The sequence below is a fragment of the Balaenoptera musculus genome, chromosome 15 (assembly GCF_009873245.2).
Source record: "Balaenoptera musculus isolate JJ_BM4_2016_0621 chromosome 15, mBalMus1.pri.v3, whole genome shotgun sequence".
NCBI classification, from domain to species: domain Eukaryota; kingdom Metazoa; phylum Chordata; class Mammalia; order Artiodactyla; family Balaenopteridae; genus Balaenoptera; species Balaenoptera musculus.
In genome coordinates, this window is record NC_045799.1 from 58,706,520 (window position 1) to 58,724,970 (window position 18,451).

Here is an 18,451-nt window from a genome sequence, read left to right on the forward strand (position 1 = left end):
AGCACACCTCTTTTTCCCTCTCTCTCTCAACCCTCCAGAGAATCCCTGTTGCATTTAGAACAAAATGTGAGTCTGTGCCTGATCAGGCCCCTGCGTACACATCACCCATACACATACACGGCCTCTATCTCCTCACCCTTCGCGAAGCTATAAATTTCATAAACTCGGAGTCCTCGTCTGTTTTGTTTACTCCTGCATCCCTCTGCCTGGCATATAGCAGGCATTTGGTGAATACTTGTTTTTTATTTGTTCGTTTGTCTTTGTTTGGCTGCGGCTGGCGGCATGTGGGATCTTAGTTCCCTGACCAGGAATCGAACCCATGCCCCCTGCAGTGGAAGCTCAGAGTCTTAACCACCGGACCGCCAGGGAAGTCCCAGGTGCATACCTGAAGTGGAGAAATGAGTAAAGAGATCAGACTCAGTCTTTCTGTCTGTAAAGTGGGGCCTCATCAGAGCTCCCTGACAGGGAGGTGTGGCTCAGAGGTAATGCTTGCGCACAGCCGGAGTTCTCCCCTCGTCCAAGGGCTCCCTGGAAGGAAGGGCTGTCCTGCGAGCTCCTGGACTGGCACTGCCCAGTCCAGCCAGCTCTCTGCAGCTGGCTCTCTGCCCACAGGTCCCTGAGGATGGCTGAGGGCTTGGCCCCCAGAGCCCCAGCCCCAGGCTCATGCAAACTCTGTCTCCCAGCCCAGCGGCTGTGGCACCCTAATACAGCCTTTTTAAAAGAAACTTTTGGGGTTGACTCATACTTCCTTTGTTCCCAGCTGGGTTCACTCAAGAGTGTTGCTGTTTTGCAAGGCTGAGGTTTGACTCTGCTGTCTGCCTCAGTGACCCTGTAATGAGGATCATACCCCTCCTCGAAAACCTCAGTCTCAAGACAGTTGGGAAACAACTCTTTCTGGCACTTGGGGCATTCCGGTTTGGAGAAACTGCTTTGAGGCTTCTGCGGGCAGTCATGTCCACCCCTTTGCCTCCCAGCCTAAGACTGCCTGAAACCCAGCAGAAAAAGGCACCTGCTGCCCCTGGAGGGCCATTTTAACATCACATGTCCCCTACTTTCCCTTCCTACCCCACAGAATAAGGCATTCCCATTCCCTGTCTTGCTCAGAAGGTTTTTTTTCTGTGCAAATGTGCACAGTGGTGCTCAGCCTTGATTTTCTAGAATAGTTCTACTTTCACAGAATTGTGATCCTTTTGGGAAAGGGGTTCCTTACAGTACAATATATTGGCCCAGGTTTCTTGTTTACAGCCCTGGGAGACTTTTCATGTAAATCAGGTCACACCATTCAGGGAGGAAGGAAACCTGGACTAGGCTTTGTGTCCCTGGTTTTGGTTTGAAAAATATGTTCTTTGAAGCCACACGTATACTGATCAGAGGTTGTCCTTGACAAAGGAGAAAAGGTCGGCTAGAGCTTCTAGGTAATAACCACTCCCTTTTGGGGGTAATATTTAACCCATTCTATCACATCTGCCCAGGGAAAGGACTCAAGCTTTGGAGGCAGACTGACTCAGGGTCAGCCTCCTACTGGCTGTGTGGCCTTGGGTAAATTACTTCTCCTCTCTGAGGCCTGGCTTCCTTGGGGTAGATTTAGGGCACAGTTATCCCTAGATACTTTTTTCTTGTTTGAAACTTCTTAAAAAATAAAGATGAAATTCGCATAGCATAAAATTAACCATTTTAAAGTGAACAATTCAATGGTATTTAGCACATTCACAATGGTGTACAACCACCACCTTTATCTAGTTCCAAAACATTTTCAGCAGCCCAAAATGAGACACTGTACCCATTAGCAATCACTCTCCCCACTCCTTCAGTACTTTTAAGCATTAATTTGCATAATGCCGGACTTTCCTGGGTCTCCTACGCTGAGTCCCTTGAAGAAGAAATGGTGTTTTCCAGCTGGGCCACAGCCAGTGACAACAGGCAACCTGCTGTCAATTTCATGGAGTTGCCCATCCTGGGGCTAGGATTCTGCTTTGGGTGTGTATGTGTGTGTGTACAGTTCTTTGAATTTTAACACAGGTAGACACTGTGTGATGTAACTACCACCACAGCCAGCACACAAAATCATTCTAGCACCCCGAAAGCTCCCCCCTCATGCCCCTTTCTAGTCAGCCCCCTCCACCTCCCCCAGCCCCTGGCAACCACTCATCTGTTTTCTGTCCCTATAGTTTTAGCCATTCAAGAACGTCGTATAAATGGAATCCTACAGTATGTGAACTTTTAAGTCTGGCTTCCTTTGCCCAGTGCAATGGATTTGAATTCGTCCAAGTTGCTGTGTGTCTTAGTTGTCCATTCCTGGTTATGGCTGAGTGGTGTTTTGTGGTGTGGATGTACTGCAGCTTGCTTCCCCATTCACCTGTTGAATGACATCTCGGTTGTCTACAGTTTGGGGCAATCATGAATAGACTGCCATAAACATCCGTGTTTTTGTGCGAACCTAAGTTTTCATTTCTCTAGGCTAGAATCTCAGGAGTGGGAACGCTGGGTTGTAAGGTGAGTGTGTGTGATTCTTCTACGTTTGACCCTGGGTAAGTTAAACCACACGGGGCCTCAGTCTCTAACATCTGTAAAATGGGCGTAATAACACTGCTGCCTCATCAGGTTATTGTGAGGATGAAATGCAATGACGTACATAAGGCATAGAGTAAATGTTCTAGCTCTTTTGGGGGTGTGTGGTCATCCATGTTTTTGGCCAACTTTTCACCTTCAGTGGGGGGGTTACCAGCCAATGTTGGCATGAGAGCTGAGATGTGAGGATTTCCTTGGGACCAGAAGATTTCCCTTCTAGGGCCAGATGTTGAATTCCTGGGGAATTCATTTTCAAGTCTGGCTGCAGACAGAGGTCCTATCTGCAGGAGAGCTGTGAGTTAGGATGACGTAGCTCCTTAAATCCACAGAAGGGGAAACTGAAACTCAGAGAGGGATGGAGTCTTGCCCAAGGCCACCCAGCCAGCCTGCGGCAGAGAAGGACCTGGCCCCAGGGCTCCTGATGTGCCAGCCCAGTGTAACCCCACCTTGATTCCAGGGCCCAGTGTTTGATAAATGAGTGAATGAGTGAGTGAGAGCAGTGTAACAGGTGTGAGCACAGGCTCTGCAGCCAGCCTTCCAGGTTTTCACATATAGCGCTTCCTCTTATAGAACTGTGTGACTTGAGCATGCGTCTTGACCTCGCTGAAGCTCAATTTATTTTTTTTTAAATTTTTTTTAAAAAATATATTTATTGGGCTTCCCTGGTGGCGCAGTGGTTGAGAATCTGCCTGCCAATGCAGGGGACATGGGTTCGAGCCCTGGTCTGGGAAGATCCCACATGCCGCGGAGCAACTGGGCCCGTGAGCCACAACTACTGAGCCTGCGCGTCTGGAGCCTGTGCTCTGCAACAAGAGAGGCCGCGACAGTGAAAGGCCCGCGCACCGCGATGAAGAGTGGCCCGCGCTCGCCGCAACTAGAGAAAGCCCTCGCACAGAAACGAAGACCCAACACAGCCATAAATAAATAAATAAATAAATAAATTTATTAAAAAAATAAAAAATTAAAAATATATTTATTTATTTATTTATTTTTGGCTGCGTTGGGTCTTCGTTGCCGTAAGCAGGCTTTCTCTAGTTGCGGTGAGCGGGGGCTACTCTTCGTTGCGGTGCATGGGCTTCTCATTGCGGTGGCTTCTCTTGTTGCGGAGCACGGGCTCTAGGCACGCTGGCTTCAGTAGTTGTGACACGCGGGCTCTAGAGTGCAGGCTCAGTAGTTGTGGCGCACGGGCTTAGTTGGTCCGCGGCAAGTGGGATCTTCCTGGACCAGGACTCGAACCCATGTCCCCTGCATTGGCAGGCAGATTCTTAACCACTGCGCCACCAGGGAAGCCCCTAATTTATTTTTCTGAAGTGTAGTAAATTCACAATGTGTGCTAGTTTCTGGTGTACAGCAAAGTGATTCAGTTTTTTATATATATATATATATATATATTCTTTTTAATATTCTTTTCTATTCGGTCTATCACAGGATATTGCATATAGTTCCCTGTGCTGTACAGCAGGACCTGGCTGTTGATCCATTCCCTATATCATAGTTTGCATCTGCTAGTCCCCAACTCCTAATCCACCCCTCCCCCCTGCCCCTTGGCAACCACAAGTCTGTTCTCTATGTCTATGAGTCTGTTTCTGTTTCTGAGGTAAGTTCATTTGTGTCATTTTTTAAGATTCCACATATAAATGATATCATATGGTATTTGTCTTTTTCTTACTTCACTTAGTATGGTAATCTGTAGGTCCATCCATTGTTGCTACAAATGGCATTATTTCATTTTTTATGGCTGAGTAATATTCCATTATATATATATATTATATATATATATATATACACACACACACACATATACATATATATACACACACACATATATATACACACACACACACACATATATATATACAACATCTTCTTTATCCATTCATCTGTTGATGGACATTTAGGTTGCTTCCATGTCTTGGCTATTGTAAATAGTACTGCATTGAACATAGGGGTGCATGTATCTTTTTGAATTATAGTTTCGTTCAGATATATGCCCAGGAGTGGGATTGCTGGATCATATGACAACTCTGTTTTTAGTTTTTTGAGGAACCTCCATATTGTTTTCCATAGTGGCCGCACCAATTTACATTCCCACCAACAATGTAGGAGGTGAACCTCAATATCTTTATCTATAAAATGGGCATAATGATTGTGTCTACCAAATACAGTCATCAAGAGGCTTAAATGAGTTAAGTATGCAAAGGCTCGTAACAGTGCCAGGCACACAGTAAGTGTCAATAAAAGCTAACTTTCTTAATGAAGGAATTAATGACAGGAACATGGCAGGGTTGCAAATAGACTTCAGGGCATTGATGGATCTGCCAGAGACAGAGCAGATCTGCTTCTCAGTGGTCTGTGATTTATTGAAAAGTCAAGGAAAACGTGGGTCAAGTCATGCCCAGGGCCCTGTGGCCAGCAGCTGAGACCGCCCTGCCTTCTACTACTCAGAGCTGCACTGTCTAGCACAGCAGCCACTAGCCACATGAGATGACTGAGCACTTGAACTGTGGCTAATGTGAGTTGAGATGGGCTGTCAGTGTCAATACACTGTGGATTTCAAAGACTCAGTATGTGCAAAGGTCCTGAGGCAGGAGGGTGCCTGGCGTATTTGAGGCACAGCAGGGAGGCAAGTGGGGTTGGAGTGGAGGAAACGGAGAGAAAGAGAGAGGAGATGAAGGCAGAGAGGTGACCTTGTGGTGTCTGTTCCTGTGTCTGTCCCTCAACTTGAATGTTGCTCCTTTGGGGCAGGGGCTGGGTCTGCCTTGTAGGTCTTTATAACTCCAGAGGTCAGCACAGTGCCTGCTATATAGTAAATGCGTTATATGCCTGGTGAATGAATGAATGCATGTCAGTGGGAACTGAATGTAGCTGAGCTGAACTGAGCAGCCAGGAGGGAGAGGACAAATTGCCCGTTGCAGTGGTGACTGTGGTGTGTGCCTGGATCCACCTTCTGGACTGAGGCGCTCACTCCTCGGCTACTGAGAAAGTTGGTGGCTGGCTGATGGCACCCACCTGAGTCCCTCTCTGGAAATGACCCAAAGTCATACATACCACTCCAATGACGGGCCTATGTGGAGTACAAAGGCCCAGCCCTCTTTCCCCAGGTAGGACACCCCTGTGGGGCTGTTCCAGCTGGACCAGCATTCATTCATTCAACAAATATGTATTGAACAACTACTATGTCCCAGACATTGTTTTGGGGTCCAGCAGCAACTCCAGACAGACCAGGACTGTTTGTTTGAGGGATGTTGGCAATCAGGTTTTCAGACTTCACCAAGACCAACTCATCTCCCAGCCCCACCATTGCCAGCCCCACCCACTGCCGCCGTGGCCAGGTGATCTGACTCTGCTTCAGCTCCCTGGGCTGGCCCGTAGAGGCCCTCAGAGGGTGTGGGCTCATGTTGGGGGGCGGTAAGAGAGCAGACCCAGGAAGCTTAGGGCTCTGGAGTCAGACAGATCCAGGCTCAAATTCTAGCTTAGTGCTTTTTTTACATTTCTCTGATGACTAATGACATTGAGCATCTATTCGTGTGCCTATTGGCCATTTGTATATCTTCTTTGGAGAAAATTCAAGTCCTTTGCCCATTTTTAAATCGAGTTGTCTTTTTGTTACTGAGTTGCACGTGTTCTTGAATATATTCTGGATACTGGACTTTCATCAGATATACGATTTGTAAATATTTTCTCCCATTCTGTAGATTGTCTTTTCTTTCTTTATAATGTCCTTTGATGTGTCTTTATAATGTACTTTGATGTGCAAACATTTTTAATTTTGATGAAGTCCAGTTTGTTTTTTTTCTTTTGTTGCTTGTGCTTTTGGTACCATTTCCAAGAATCTATCACCATATCCAAGGTCATGAAAATCTATCCCTATGTTTTCTTCTAAGAGTCTTATAGTTTTAGCTCTTATATGTAGGTCTTTGATCCATGTTGTGTATGGTATGAGGTAGGGGTCTAACTTCCATCTTTTGCATGTTGTTCCAGCACATTTACTGAACAGACTTTTTTCCTCACTGAATGATCTGGTCGACCCTTGTCAAAAAGCAGCTGGTCCTAGGTATATGAGTTTATGTCTGGACCCTCAATTCCATTCCTTTGATCTATGTCTCTCCTGTCAGTACCACATGGGTTTGATTGCTTTAGGCTTAGTGCCTTCTTGAGCCTCAGTTTCCTCCTCTGTAAAGTTGGGGTGGAGGTAGGTCCCCGGCAGGGGTTTGTGGATGAAATGAGCTGATTTAGATATAGCAGCTGGCACCGTGCCTGGCCTGTAGTGGTCGTGGCAGAAGCAGTTGCTTTTATTATTAGCCTGGAAGGATGGTTCTTACTTTCAAAATGTGGGTTGTGCTTCGGGGCTCCTCCAGGAAGCTGGAAAGCGGCTGGCCACCTTGAGTGTGCAGTGGAGAGCAGACATCACCATTGCTTCGCAGGGCCCAGGAGTACCGGCCATCATGCACTAAGGCATGAAACTCCACCTCTTCCTCCTGATCTCCTCTGAGCCCAGCCCAGAGCTAGCCTGCACTGCGGCTTCTATGGCTGGGGCCTGTGGAAAGGAGGACCTCATGCTCTGGCGTGGAGTCATGAAAAAGGGGTGCCAGAGACCAAGAAGCGACCAGAGACGGTCCTGAGACCGTCTGGTGATATTCTGTGATGAAGGAATAGGAAGCATGCTGGTCACTGGGTGGGGGCTGGGTGTTGGCTGGGCCTCAGAATCATTCTAGGTTCTCACTCCCCGAGATTCTGATGTAGGAAGGCTGTGGTGAGGCCCTGGAACCTAGAATTATCCCCCATCACTGTATTATTGAAAGAATTGTGCAGTGGACCCCCATTGCATCCACCACTTAGATTCTACAATGAAATTTACTCGCCATATCATGTATCTAGTCTCCTGTCCTCCCCTCTGTCCACCCCTCAATCTATCTTACATTTTGCTGACCTTCAGAGCAAGTTGCAGACATCTATACACCCACTTATCCCCGTGTATTTTGTTAACTAAAGTTCAAGATATATCTTTATTTTTTTTCATTTTCTTTCTTTATTTTTTGCCTGAGTCAGGTCTTAGTTGCAGCATGTGGGCTCCAGGGCGCATGAGCTCTGTAGTTTGCGGCATGCGGGCTCTCTAGTTGAGGCACCCAAGCTCAGTAGTTGTGGCACGCAGGCTTAGTTGCCCCACAGCATATGGGAATCTTAGTTCCCCGACCAGGGATTGAACCTGCATCCCCTGTATTGGAAGGCAGATTCTTTACCACTGGACCACCAGGGAAGTCCCCAAGATATGTCTTTTTGATAGAACCTATACTTAAAAAAATTTCCCCAGGGAATTCACCCTGGTGATGACCCAGGATAGTGGGTAAGACCCCACCTTATCTGGAGTCCTGATTATTGAAAGACATGGGAGAGGGACGCTTTGTTCCAGATGAGGATTGGAATCCCTGGCCCTACCTCTTACCAGCTGTGTGGTTTTGGGCAGGTCACATCACCTGTCCAAGCCTCAGTTTCCCCATCTATAAAATGGGCTTAAGAAAAGCACTTAGTAAAGAAGATGTGGCACATATATACAATGGAATATCACTCAGCCATTAAAAAGAATGAAATAATGCCATTTGTAGCAACATGGGCAGACCTAGAGATTGTCATACTGAGTGAAGTAAGTCAGAGAGAGTAAGGGAAATATTGTATGATATCGCTCATAAGCAGAATCTAAAAAGAAATGGTACAAATGAACTTACAAAACAGAAACAGACTCACCGACTTAGAGAACGAACTTATGATTATCTGGGGGGGGAAGGGTGGGGGGAAGGGATAGTTAGGGAGTTTGGGATTGACATGTACACACTGCTATATTTAAGCCCGTGAGCCACAACTATTGAAGCCTGTGAGCCCTAGAGCCCGTGCGCCGCAACAACTGAAGGCCGCACACTCTAGGGCCCGCGTGCCGCAATTACTGAGCCCGTGTGCTGCAACTACTGAAGCCCACACACCTAGAGCCTGTGTTCTGCAACAAGAGAAGCCACCGCAATGAGAAGCCCATGCACTGCAACGAAGAGTAGCCCCCGCTCACCGCAACTAGAGAAAGCCTGCTTACGGCAACGAAGACCCAACGCAGCCAAAATAAATAAATAAAATAAATAAATAATAAAATAAAATAAAATGGATAACCAACAAGGACCTACTGTACAGCACAGGGAACTCTGCTCAATATTATGTAACAACCTAAATGGGGAAAGAATTTGAAAAAGAATAGATACATGGGACGGCTAGTGGGAAGCTGCTGCATAGCACAGGGAGATCAGCTCGGTGCTTTGTGACCACCTAGAGGGGTGGGATAGGGAGGGTGGGAGGGAGACACAAGAGGGAGGAGATATGGGGATATATGTATATGTATAGCTGATTCACTTTGTTATACAGCACAAACTAACACACCATTGTAAAGCAATTATACTCCAATAAAGATGTAAAAAAAAAAAAAGGATACATGTATAACTGAATCACTTTGCTGTACACCTGAAACTATAACATTGTTAATCAACTATATTCCAATATAAAATAAAAAGTTAAAAAAAAAAAAGAAAAGAAAAGCACTTACATTTTAAGGTTGTTCTGAGGAGTCACAGACTCTGCACATGAGGCACCTGGCATGGTGTTTAGTACACAGTAAGCGCTTGGCTAATGACAGTTTTGCCATTTTGTAGATGTTAATGCGTGGATAATCTTCCAGAACAAACTCTTTTCCTTGGGCACTAGGGTTTGGTTTTGTTCCTGGCAATCAGAAGCGTTTTTGGCCTGATCTGCCCAGGAACTGGTGAATGTGTAGGTTGAGTGTGAGGCCAAGGCCCAAAATTCCCCTTGCCTTACCTTTGTCCTCAGGTGGCAGGAAACCCCCTTGCAGGAGTCTTTGATCTCACTGGGAAGCTGGGGCCCAGGAAGGCCCTGCACAAGTGTTGCTTCAGGCCTGGGTGTGGCACGTGGGGAGGGAGATAGTCCTTCACGGAGGGAAGGCTCACCCAGCGTCTGTTGACAGACCCCAGTTGTCTGCTCATGACAATAATTTAAGACACCAATTTTGCAACTCTTAGAGCTGGTGAAATACTCAACCCCCTGGATATTTCACAGAAGGTACCAGGAGGCTTCCCATCAGTGAACACACAAGCTGCTCAGGTGCCGGGACAAAAGCTCGAATTCTAGGGACCACTCTTGCAGACTGGCTGCCCGTGGGCCAGGGTTACCCACAGGGTGCTTTCAGGGACACAAAGCCTTTGTTTGTTTTAGAATTTAGTACACTGCCAACACTTTTTTAAAATGTGGAGGTTATACATTAAAATGTCTTTAAAAATCAGATCTGGCAACACTGGACCCACATTCTCACGTGGCAACCATTAGCTGAGTGTGATTGGCCCCTTCATTGGGGCCTGCGAAGGCCAGCGTGTCACTGCTCCACCAGCGTTACCTGCCTGGCCGCTGTTGGCATCAGAGTTTGGACCCCTGATCTGCTGGTGAGATGGACTCAGACTCAAGTATTTACGGTTCAAGACAGAATGCAGTGAGTCTGTAGATGCGTGCAGTGGCTCTCAGCAGGCGGTGATTGCACCCTCCAGGGGACATTGGCCATGTCTGAAGCCACTTTTGATTGCCACCTTGAGGAGAGTACTACTGGCATCTAGTGGGTGGAGGTCAGGGATGCTGCCCGACATCCCACAAGGCACACAGGACGCCCCCTCAACACAGGATTACCCAGCCCCAAACGGCAGTGGGGCTGAGGCCGAGAAACCCTGGATTAGGGGTGTCAGCAGCCTGGTCTGGAAGGGAGGGGTTGACTCCAGTTGTGGGCTCAAGAATGGCTCCCTGAAGAGAAGTGGTCTTGGTGGTGGCAGGCACGTGGTGACTGAGTTAGCTGGGAGAGACTGGGGGAAGGCATGTTGCGCAGAGAACAGCATGAGCAAAGGTACTGAGACATCTTTGATGGGGAGATGGGCGATAGTGTGGACAGTGAGATGGCAGGTGTGGTTCAAGGAGCATGAAGTTTGGGGTCAGATGGACTTGGGTTGAGTCCTGGCTCCACCCCTCGCTAGCCGTGTGGCCTCAGCCTTGTCATTAGCCTGAACCTCAGTTTCATCATCTGTAAAATGGGGGTAAGAAGTGAGGTTATGTAGGTACAGCCTCCTATATCCCCACTCCTCTGTTTGCACTCTGTGTCCCAGCCGTTCTGAAATCCTGGCAGTTTGCTCAATGCTTCCTGCTCTCTCTCCTTTCTGGGCCCTCCTTGTACATTTTGCTCTGCCTGGAGGGATGCTCATATTCCAGGTGGAGGGATGACACCATAGGAGGTTATAAACTGGGCACTGGGCACTGATATGTTCAGACTTGTGTTGTGGAAAGATCACTCTGCCAGCAACACGCATGGAGCTTGAGGGGTGTGTGTGTGTGTGTGTGTGTGTGTCCGTGCACACACACACACAAATTTGAAGGCCAAGAGAATGGTGGGAAATTCCCAGGCCTTTACTTCAACTCCCTTCCCCATCACTTTTCTGGCCTTCAGGTGCCTTGGGGAAGGCCAGTGGGGACTCACCAGGCTTGAAGCGGGTGGGATTCTCTCTTGGTTAAAATCTCTGCTTCCTTCTCAAGTTAGGAGCCTGGTTACTCTACAACTTAGGGTTGAGGTATAGAGGCCAGGATCCCACGGAGGCTACTGCCAGAGAGGCTGTGGGCAAGCCACCTAGCTTCTGTGAGCCTCCGTTTCCCCCTTTGTAGAACAGTACTTACAGGGTGTAGGTACATGGGATACTCCCTGCAAAGCTCTTAGGTCAGAACCTGGCTCAGTATTTCTTAGCCGCTTTATAAAAATCGAGCTCTTGGTGAATACCCTCTGTAAGCCTGGTATTGCGGGAGGCCCCAGGAGGACAAAGTCTTCTGACAACTGGTCTTGACTTACAGGATTGCTTGGTTTAGGATTTGTGGATTTGACTGATGGGGGACATGCAATTTTTAGGGAGCAATTCCATTTCTAGAAATTTATCTGAAACATGCACAAAGATTTAGCTCTAGATAGGTTCACAGTAGCGACTTACAAAGTGAAAAACTGGAAATAGCCTAATGTCCACCTCTAGGATATTGGTTAGGTAGGTGATGAGACAAACAGAATCTTAACGCAGTCATTCAAGAGGAAGCAGAGGGATATTTGTTGATATGGAAAGATGTTTATTATTAAGTGAAAGTAATATACAAAACAATATTTGTGTATAAAAATATATATACACATGTATGTATTTTAAAACCTGAATGCTAATACACCAACAGTGGGTAGATATCTCTGAGTGATTTTTACAATTCTTTTCTTATTCTAGATTTCCTTTTCTAAATTTTCTACAATGAACGTTCATTCCTTTTGTGAAAAATATAGTAATATATCTTATTAACTTTTAAATTATTTTGTTATTAAAATATAATAAATAAAAATAGTAATAAAAGGGCAATTTTACTAGCTGTCCCTGTCCCTCTTTCCAACCTTATCTCTCGACTCGATTCTTGATAACTCCCAATAAACATAGGCTCACCGTTGCTACAATCCATTTCAGAATTTGCACGTTATTTGTTAGCCTCAGAGAACCGTACTAGGCAAGGCGATGTAAAGATGAATACTCACATTCTCCAGATGATTTGCGTGCACGCCAAATTTTGAGGTGCCTGGAAACAGGGAGTTCTGTACCTCCCTCCTTCGTTTATTTTTTCTCTTTTAATTCATCCGTTCCTAGCTTGCGGGTTGGTTATTTACTTTACGTACGCCTGCGCACTCCTGGGGTGGGAGTGGGGCCGCTGGGTCCGGCGGCCCCGCCTCCCGACGCCGACCACTGGCCGGCTCCGCCAGCGCGCCCCTGATTGGTGGCTGCGGACCGGGTCTCGCGGCTCATCAAGGTTGGCGGGAAAGCGGCGGCGGGGCAGAATGGCGGCGGCGCCCACGGCCTCGTTCCCCGGCGGGTGCCCCACTTCCGTGAGGCTGCCGCGGTCGCCGCCGTTCAAGGTTCTGGCGGAGCAGCTGCGGCGCGACGCGGAGGGCGGCCCGGGCGAGTGGCGGCTGTCGCGGGCGGCGGCGGGCCGCGGGCCGCTGGAGCTGACGGCCGTGTGGATGCAGGGCACGGTGCTGGCGGCGGGCGGCGGCGAGGCGCGGCTGCGGGACCCGAGCGGGGCCTTCTCGGTTTGCGGCCTGGAGCGGGTGCCGCGCGGGCGGCCCTGCCTCGTCCCAGGTAACGGCCGGATTCGACCCCGCGGCTGACCCTGGGTTTGTACCGCTCGAGGGCGGGGCCTGGCCGTCCCACCTCCCGGTGTTTGCGGTGCTGGTCCCCCGCCTCGATACCCTTTCTTCCCTCCCCTCCCCAGCCAAGCGCCACCCAAGCAGTTCTGATGATAAGCATCATCTGCAGCCCATTCAAAAAATACAGTTTCCGAGGGCTCCACCAGCCCTCCCAGCTGGAGTCTCCGGGGGAGGGACCCCCAGCATCTGTGTTTGTTAACAGAGTCCCTTCCCCACGGGTGATTTTTTTTTTCTCCCTATCAAGTTTTGGAAAATATCATAGTGGGGAACTTGGTTCATCCCTAACGACTCTACTCAAATGTACCTTCCTTTGGGAAGCTCTCCCCAGTTCCCAGGAATGGGGAGCCCTGGTGTACCCCTCCTTCGAGGGACTGTCTTAGGCTGTAGTTCACCACTGTTTCCTTTTAAACCAGTGGTGCGCAAATTTGAGCATGCATCAGACTCACCCTGAGGGCTTGTTAAAACTGACGGCTGGGCACCACCCCCAGAGTTTGAGTCTGTTGGTCTGGGCGGGGCTGAGAATTTGCATTTCTAACCAGCTCCCAGGTGCTGCTGGTGCTGGTGGCCTGGAGGCCACACTTTGAGAACCACTGGGCCAGACTACAGCATGGCGGGCTCTGTGTCTTTCTGACAACTATTCTCAGCCTTAGGTTGAACTTTTCTGGCCCTGGCCCTTTCTGGCTGAGCTCCCAGGAGCACTTTTCTTAACCTTTCTGGACCTCTTACCAAAGGGACCAATAATTCCTGCCTGTTGTGTGGATTCAATACATTTAAAAAATGTCCTTAACACAGCTCCTAGGTCATAGTGACCATTGTTTTTTTACTAGGCCGTGCTCCTGCACGCTTCTTCTCACTCCACCCTGGCTCCATCCTTCAGCCTCCCTCTCTGTCTGCCCTCCATTGCAATGTTAGTCTAGCTCAAGATCGGCAAACTACAGGCTGCCACCTCTTTTTGCATGCCCCATGAGCTAAAAATGTTTTTTATGTTTTCAAATGGTTAAAAAAAAAACAGAAGAAGATTTCATGACATGGGAAAAGTATCAATATATGAAATTCAAATATCCGTGTCCATAAGGAAAGTTTTATTGGAGCACCGTCATTTAGGTATTGTCTAGGGCTGTTTTCCCATTACAGATACAGATCTGAATAGTTGCGACAGAGACGCTATGGCCTCAAAGCCTGAAATATTTAGTATCTGGCCCTTTACAGAAAAAGTTTGCCACCCTTGGCGTAGCATGTAGCACGAGCTGTTTGGTGTGCTGGTCCCCAGGCAATGCTCTTTGAAGGCAAGCTGGGGCTGTCTCCCATGTCTGGCCCCAGCCCTGGCATAAGGTTGGCACCAGTAGGTACCTGAGTGGGCATTGTGCATTGGTGAACCCATCTGACTTACCTACTGGCCCGTGTGCCTGGGCCATACCATTTCCTCTTGCTAATTAATACCAGGGCTTGATCGACAAGTCTGACACGGGCTTCAGGTAGGGAGCCTGAAGAGTAAGCAGGCCACTGAAATACAAAGTGATGTCATAGGCTTGAGCTTAAGCACAGGGTGCCGTGGGCGCAGAAGAGGGACAACTGATCCAGGCCTGTATGGTCGGGGTGAAGGCCTGATAGAAGGGAGGGGCGTGGTGGGGAGGGAGAAGGAGAGACAGTGGAGAGAGACTCTGGCTGGGGGAGAGGGTGTGGGTAGAATGAACCAGACTAGTAACCAGGTGGTCTGTTCTTGGGAGGAAAGAGCTCAGGCCTTTGAGTTCACCCGTATAGTTGTTATACGCCTTGGTGTATGTAGGTTTTGAGTATGTGGATTCCGTGTTTACCTCGCCTGTTGGGACTCTGTGGGCTTGTTCTTCCTTTCCAGGGTCTTCAGTCATTTTCTGAGGGCTCCATCTCCACCAGCTTTTTAGGCCCATTCAGAGGGTATGGCAAGTGTATTTTTAGAACGAGCCTCCGTTGCTGAGGAACCCCACGTTACTTGCTCAGGTAGAATGTAGGGATGGGTTCAGGGAAACCTAAGTACGTCGTGCCAGGAGCTGAAGACCAGAGGGTAAGGTGTCAGCTTGCCTGGCTTCCTTCAGTCAGAGCCCCAGGCCCGAGTACAAACCCAGTCCTGATGCTGGAAGCAGTGTGATTGAAGCGGCCTCGCAGGGGCACGCAGTGGGGGCTGGCAACGTGCCTGCTCTTCCTGCTGTGTTTGGGGTTTTTTACACAGTTGAGTTTTGTGTGGTTAAGACTGGCCATTTTTGCTTTCAAGGAGAGCCACTTCCCCAAGGGAATGGGAATAGAGTCGTGGTTAATATGTCATTAGATCATTGTGATGGCAGCCTGACCTCTTGTTGATTTGCTTGCGTATGCCCAGCTGGTGGCAGGGATTGGTCCCAGGCAGTTGGAATAACGGTGGCATGCGGGGGTGCTACCACCTGCCCAGCTCTTTTGGCAACATGAAGGGAAAATTGGATTTGCTTTGGGGCTGTCAGGGGTTGTCTTTGCAGAAGGGGGACCAGTCCTGGGCACAGAGACCAGTCACAGACTCTGGCATGGAGCAAGGAACAGGGAGAAGAGAAAAGCTCGGGTTTTCAGGCCCCGCCTTCGAGCAGTCTGTCTAATTACAACTCATCCTCTGATGTGAGCGACTCTTCCACTCCTTGGGCGTGATAGCTTTATGCACTGTGCTGTGATTTTGTTTTAGCATTTTATTTTATTTTTAAAAATATTTATTTCTTTATTTATTTGGTTGTGTGGGGTCTTAGTTGCGGCTCACCGGCTCCTTAGTTGGGGCACGTGAACTCTTAGTTGTGGTATGCATGTGGGATCTAGTTCCCTGACCAGGGATTGAACCTGGGTTCCCTGCATTGGAAGGCGGAGTCCTATCCACTGCGCCACCAGGGGAGTCCCTGTTTTAGCATTTTAAAACCAGAAACCAAAGAAGAAACAAATGTCATTCTCCAGGTTAAATGTGGAATTTGCTGGTAATATACGTATTTTGACCACTAGCTGCCTTGGCACTTTGGTATCTACTCTCTGCTTTTTTTTTGGTCTCCAGTTTGCCTCGCTGATAAATTTAAGCCCTCTCAAGGACTTAAGGTGTCTGTTTTGTTTTATCTTCTCTATCAATGTGAACTTTACCACTGGGCTTTTCTCTTCTAGGAAAGTATGTGATGGTGATGGGAGTGGTTCAGGCCTGCAAGCCTGAGCCATGCCTGCAGGCTGTGAAGATGACAGACCTTTCTGATAATCCCCTCCATGAAAGCATGTGGGAGCTGGAAGTGGAAGATTTACACAGGAATATTCCTTAGAGGATGTTGGAACTGTCGATAAAAACAACCGAAATTCAGAAACAACTTAGGTTCTTATACCGTATGGATTTCATGGACATCACTCAATATGTATTTCTCAAAAGTTTATCAGAGAGCTTTGCTCCGAGGAGTCTGGATGTAGGATTTCTAAATGTTGGGACACTCCAGTGAACTCAGCCCCTGCTGCCCCTTGCTTTGACTGTTTGCTGATGAAAAGCAGATGTTTTGTTCTTTCTCTTTTTCTCTCCTTTTTTTTTTTTTCTTTATGTGTGTTAATTCTCTCTCTCTAAAGCACACAGAAATCTCATGTTGCATTTTCCAAGTTTTACAAGTGATGATACTTTTTCCATTACCACTGCAACCCTACTTTACGAGGCAGAATTTGAACCTCACTCATTGTCCGCAGAGAGTAAAGTGTGTGGTTATGGGCAGGAAAAGAGGCTGCATAAAAAAGGAATGACCTCATGGCTCCGCAGTCTTCTCCATCAACAGCTTCCGTATCCAGTTTGCAAGTCAAACGGCATTTTCTAACTGCAGGCACTGGGGCCTCTCAGACACAGCCCTCTTTCTGCTTCAGACACCACTCAGCCCTAAATGTGTAAGGTCCATTCCCTGCAGATGTGGACGACGATGTCTGCCCTTCTTCCTTCACTTAGGGCTGTTGAAACACTTTCAGAATTCCTTGTTGAAACTAAAAATCAAGACTAAGAACAACTTCCAGGCATGAACTAAACTTCTGCCTCGCAACTTTGGGTGAGACACCGCGAGGGGACAGCCTCCTGGAGTCTTTACGTTGTTTCTGGTAGGGAATGTCCTTTTGCTGTGATTGCGTTCAGTGTTGGGTGGCTGCTCTTCACTTCTTACACAGCCTTCGCTTTGCCTTAGACTGTAAATATCAAGGGGGTCAGGTTATGTTCCTCATTGCTATGGAGTTTTGCTGGATTATGTATCTCTACCACTAGTAAATTGTTTTCTATGCCGTATTTTTTTAAATAGATTTTATTTTTTAGGCGGCTTAGATTTCTAGGAAAAAAAAAAAGAAGAGCAGAACCTACAGAGATGACCTTTACATGCCCTCCCTCAGTTTCCCCTGTTATTAACATCTTGCACTGGTGTGGTACCTTAGTTAAAATCAATAAGCCAGCATTGATACGTTATTATTAAGTAAAGTCCATTGTTGACTTAGGGGTCATGCTTTGTGATGTACAATAGGCATAATATCATGTATCCACTATTACAGTATCATACAGAATAGTTTTGTTGCCCTAAAAGTCCTCTGTGCTCCACCTAATCATCCTTCCCTCAGCCGTAACCGCTGGCAACCACTGATTTTTTCTACTGTCTCCAAAGTTTGCCTTTTCCAGAATGTTATGTAGTTGGAATCACACAGTCTATAGCCTTTTCAGACCAGCTTCTTTCAGTTAGCAATATGCATTTAAGGTTCCTCCATGTAGTTTCGTAACTTGATAGCTCATTTCTTTTTATCCTAATCCTCCACTGGATGGACGTACCATAGTTTGTTTATCCATTCACTTATTGAAGGACATCTGCTTGATTCCAGTTTTTGGCAGTTATTAATAGGACTGTTGTAAACATTCGTGTGCAGATTTTGTGTGGACATAGGTTTTCAACATACCAGGGTAAATGCCTGGGAGCACGATTGTTGGTTACATGGTCAGCCTATGTCTAGCCTTGTAAGAAACTGCCAGACTGTCTGTCTCAGACTGCTATCACAAAACACCATAGACTTGGGGCTTAGAAACATCAGAAATTTACTTTTCAAAGTTCTGGAGGCCAAAGTCAAGGTGGTTCAAGGTGCTGCTTCCTGTTTCACAGGTGGCTGTCCTCTCACTGTGTCCTCACATGGTAGCAGGGGGCAAGGTTGCTCCCTGGGGTCTCCTGTAAGGGCACTGATCCCGTTCACCTCCCAAAGGCCCCACCTCTATACCATTACACTGGGGGCTAGGTTTCAACATGTGAATTTGGGTTAGGGAGAATACATATTCAGTCTATAGCACTTTGGAGGGGACATATTCAATCTGTAGCACTGTCTTCCAACGCGGCTGCACCATTTTGCTTTCCCATCAGCAGTGTATGGAGTTCTTGTTCTACAGCCTCACCAGCATTTGATGTTGTCAGTGTTTTGGATGTGCTATAATTTTAAACTCTAGCATTTTCTTTTAAAGGTGGGGAAATTGGAAAGTGCGCACTGTTTTTTTGTTTGTTTTTATAATAAATTTATTTTTGGCTGCATTGGTTCTTTGTTGCTGCATGTGAGCTTTCTCTAGTTGCA

The 18,451-nt window shown here is 47.5% G+C and overlaps 1 protein-coding gene across 1 annotated transcript; it reads left to right on the forward strand.

The window, feature by feature from the left end:
- The first annotated feature begins 12,482 nt into the window (after positions 1–12,482).
- Positions 12,483–17,254, forward strand: RMI2 (RecQ mediated genome instability 2). The gene is made up of 2 exons (XM_036824258.1): positions 12,483–12,800; positions 16,010–17,254. The coding sequence occupies exons 1-2, from the start codon at positions 12,500–12,502 to the stop codon at positions 16,156–16,158; spliced, it is 450 nt and encodes a 149-aa protein (XP_036680153.1). The 5' UTR covers positions 12,483–12,499; the 3' UTR covers positions 16,159–17,254.
- The last annotated feature ends 1,197 nt before the right edge of the window (positions 17,255–18,451 follow it).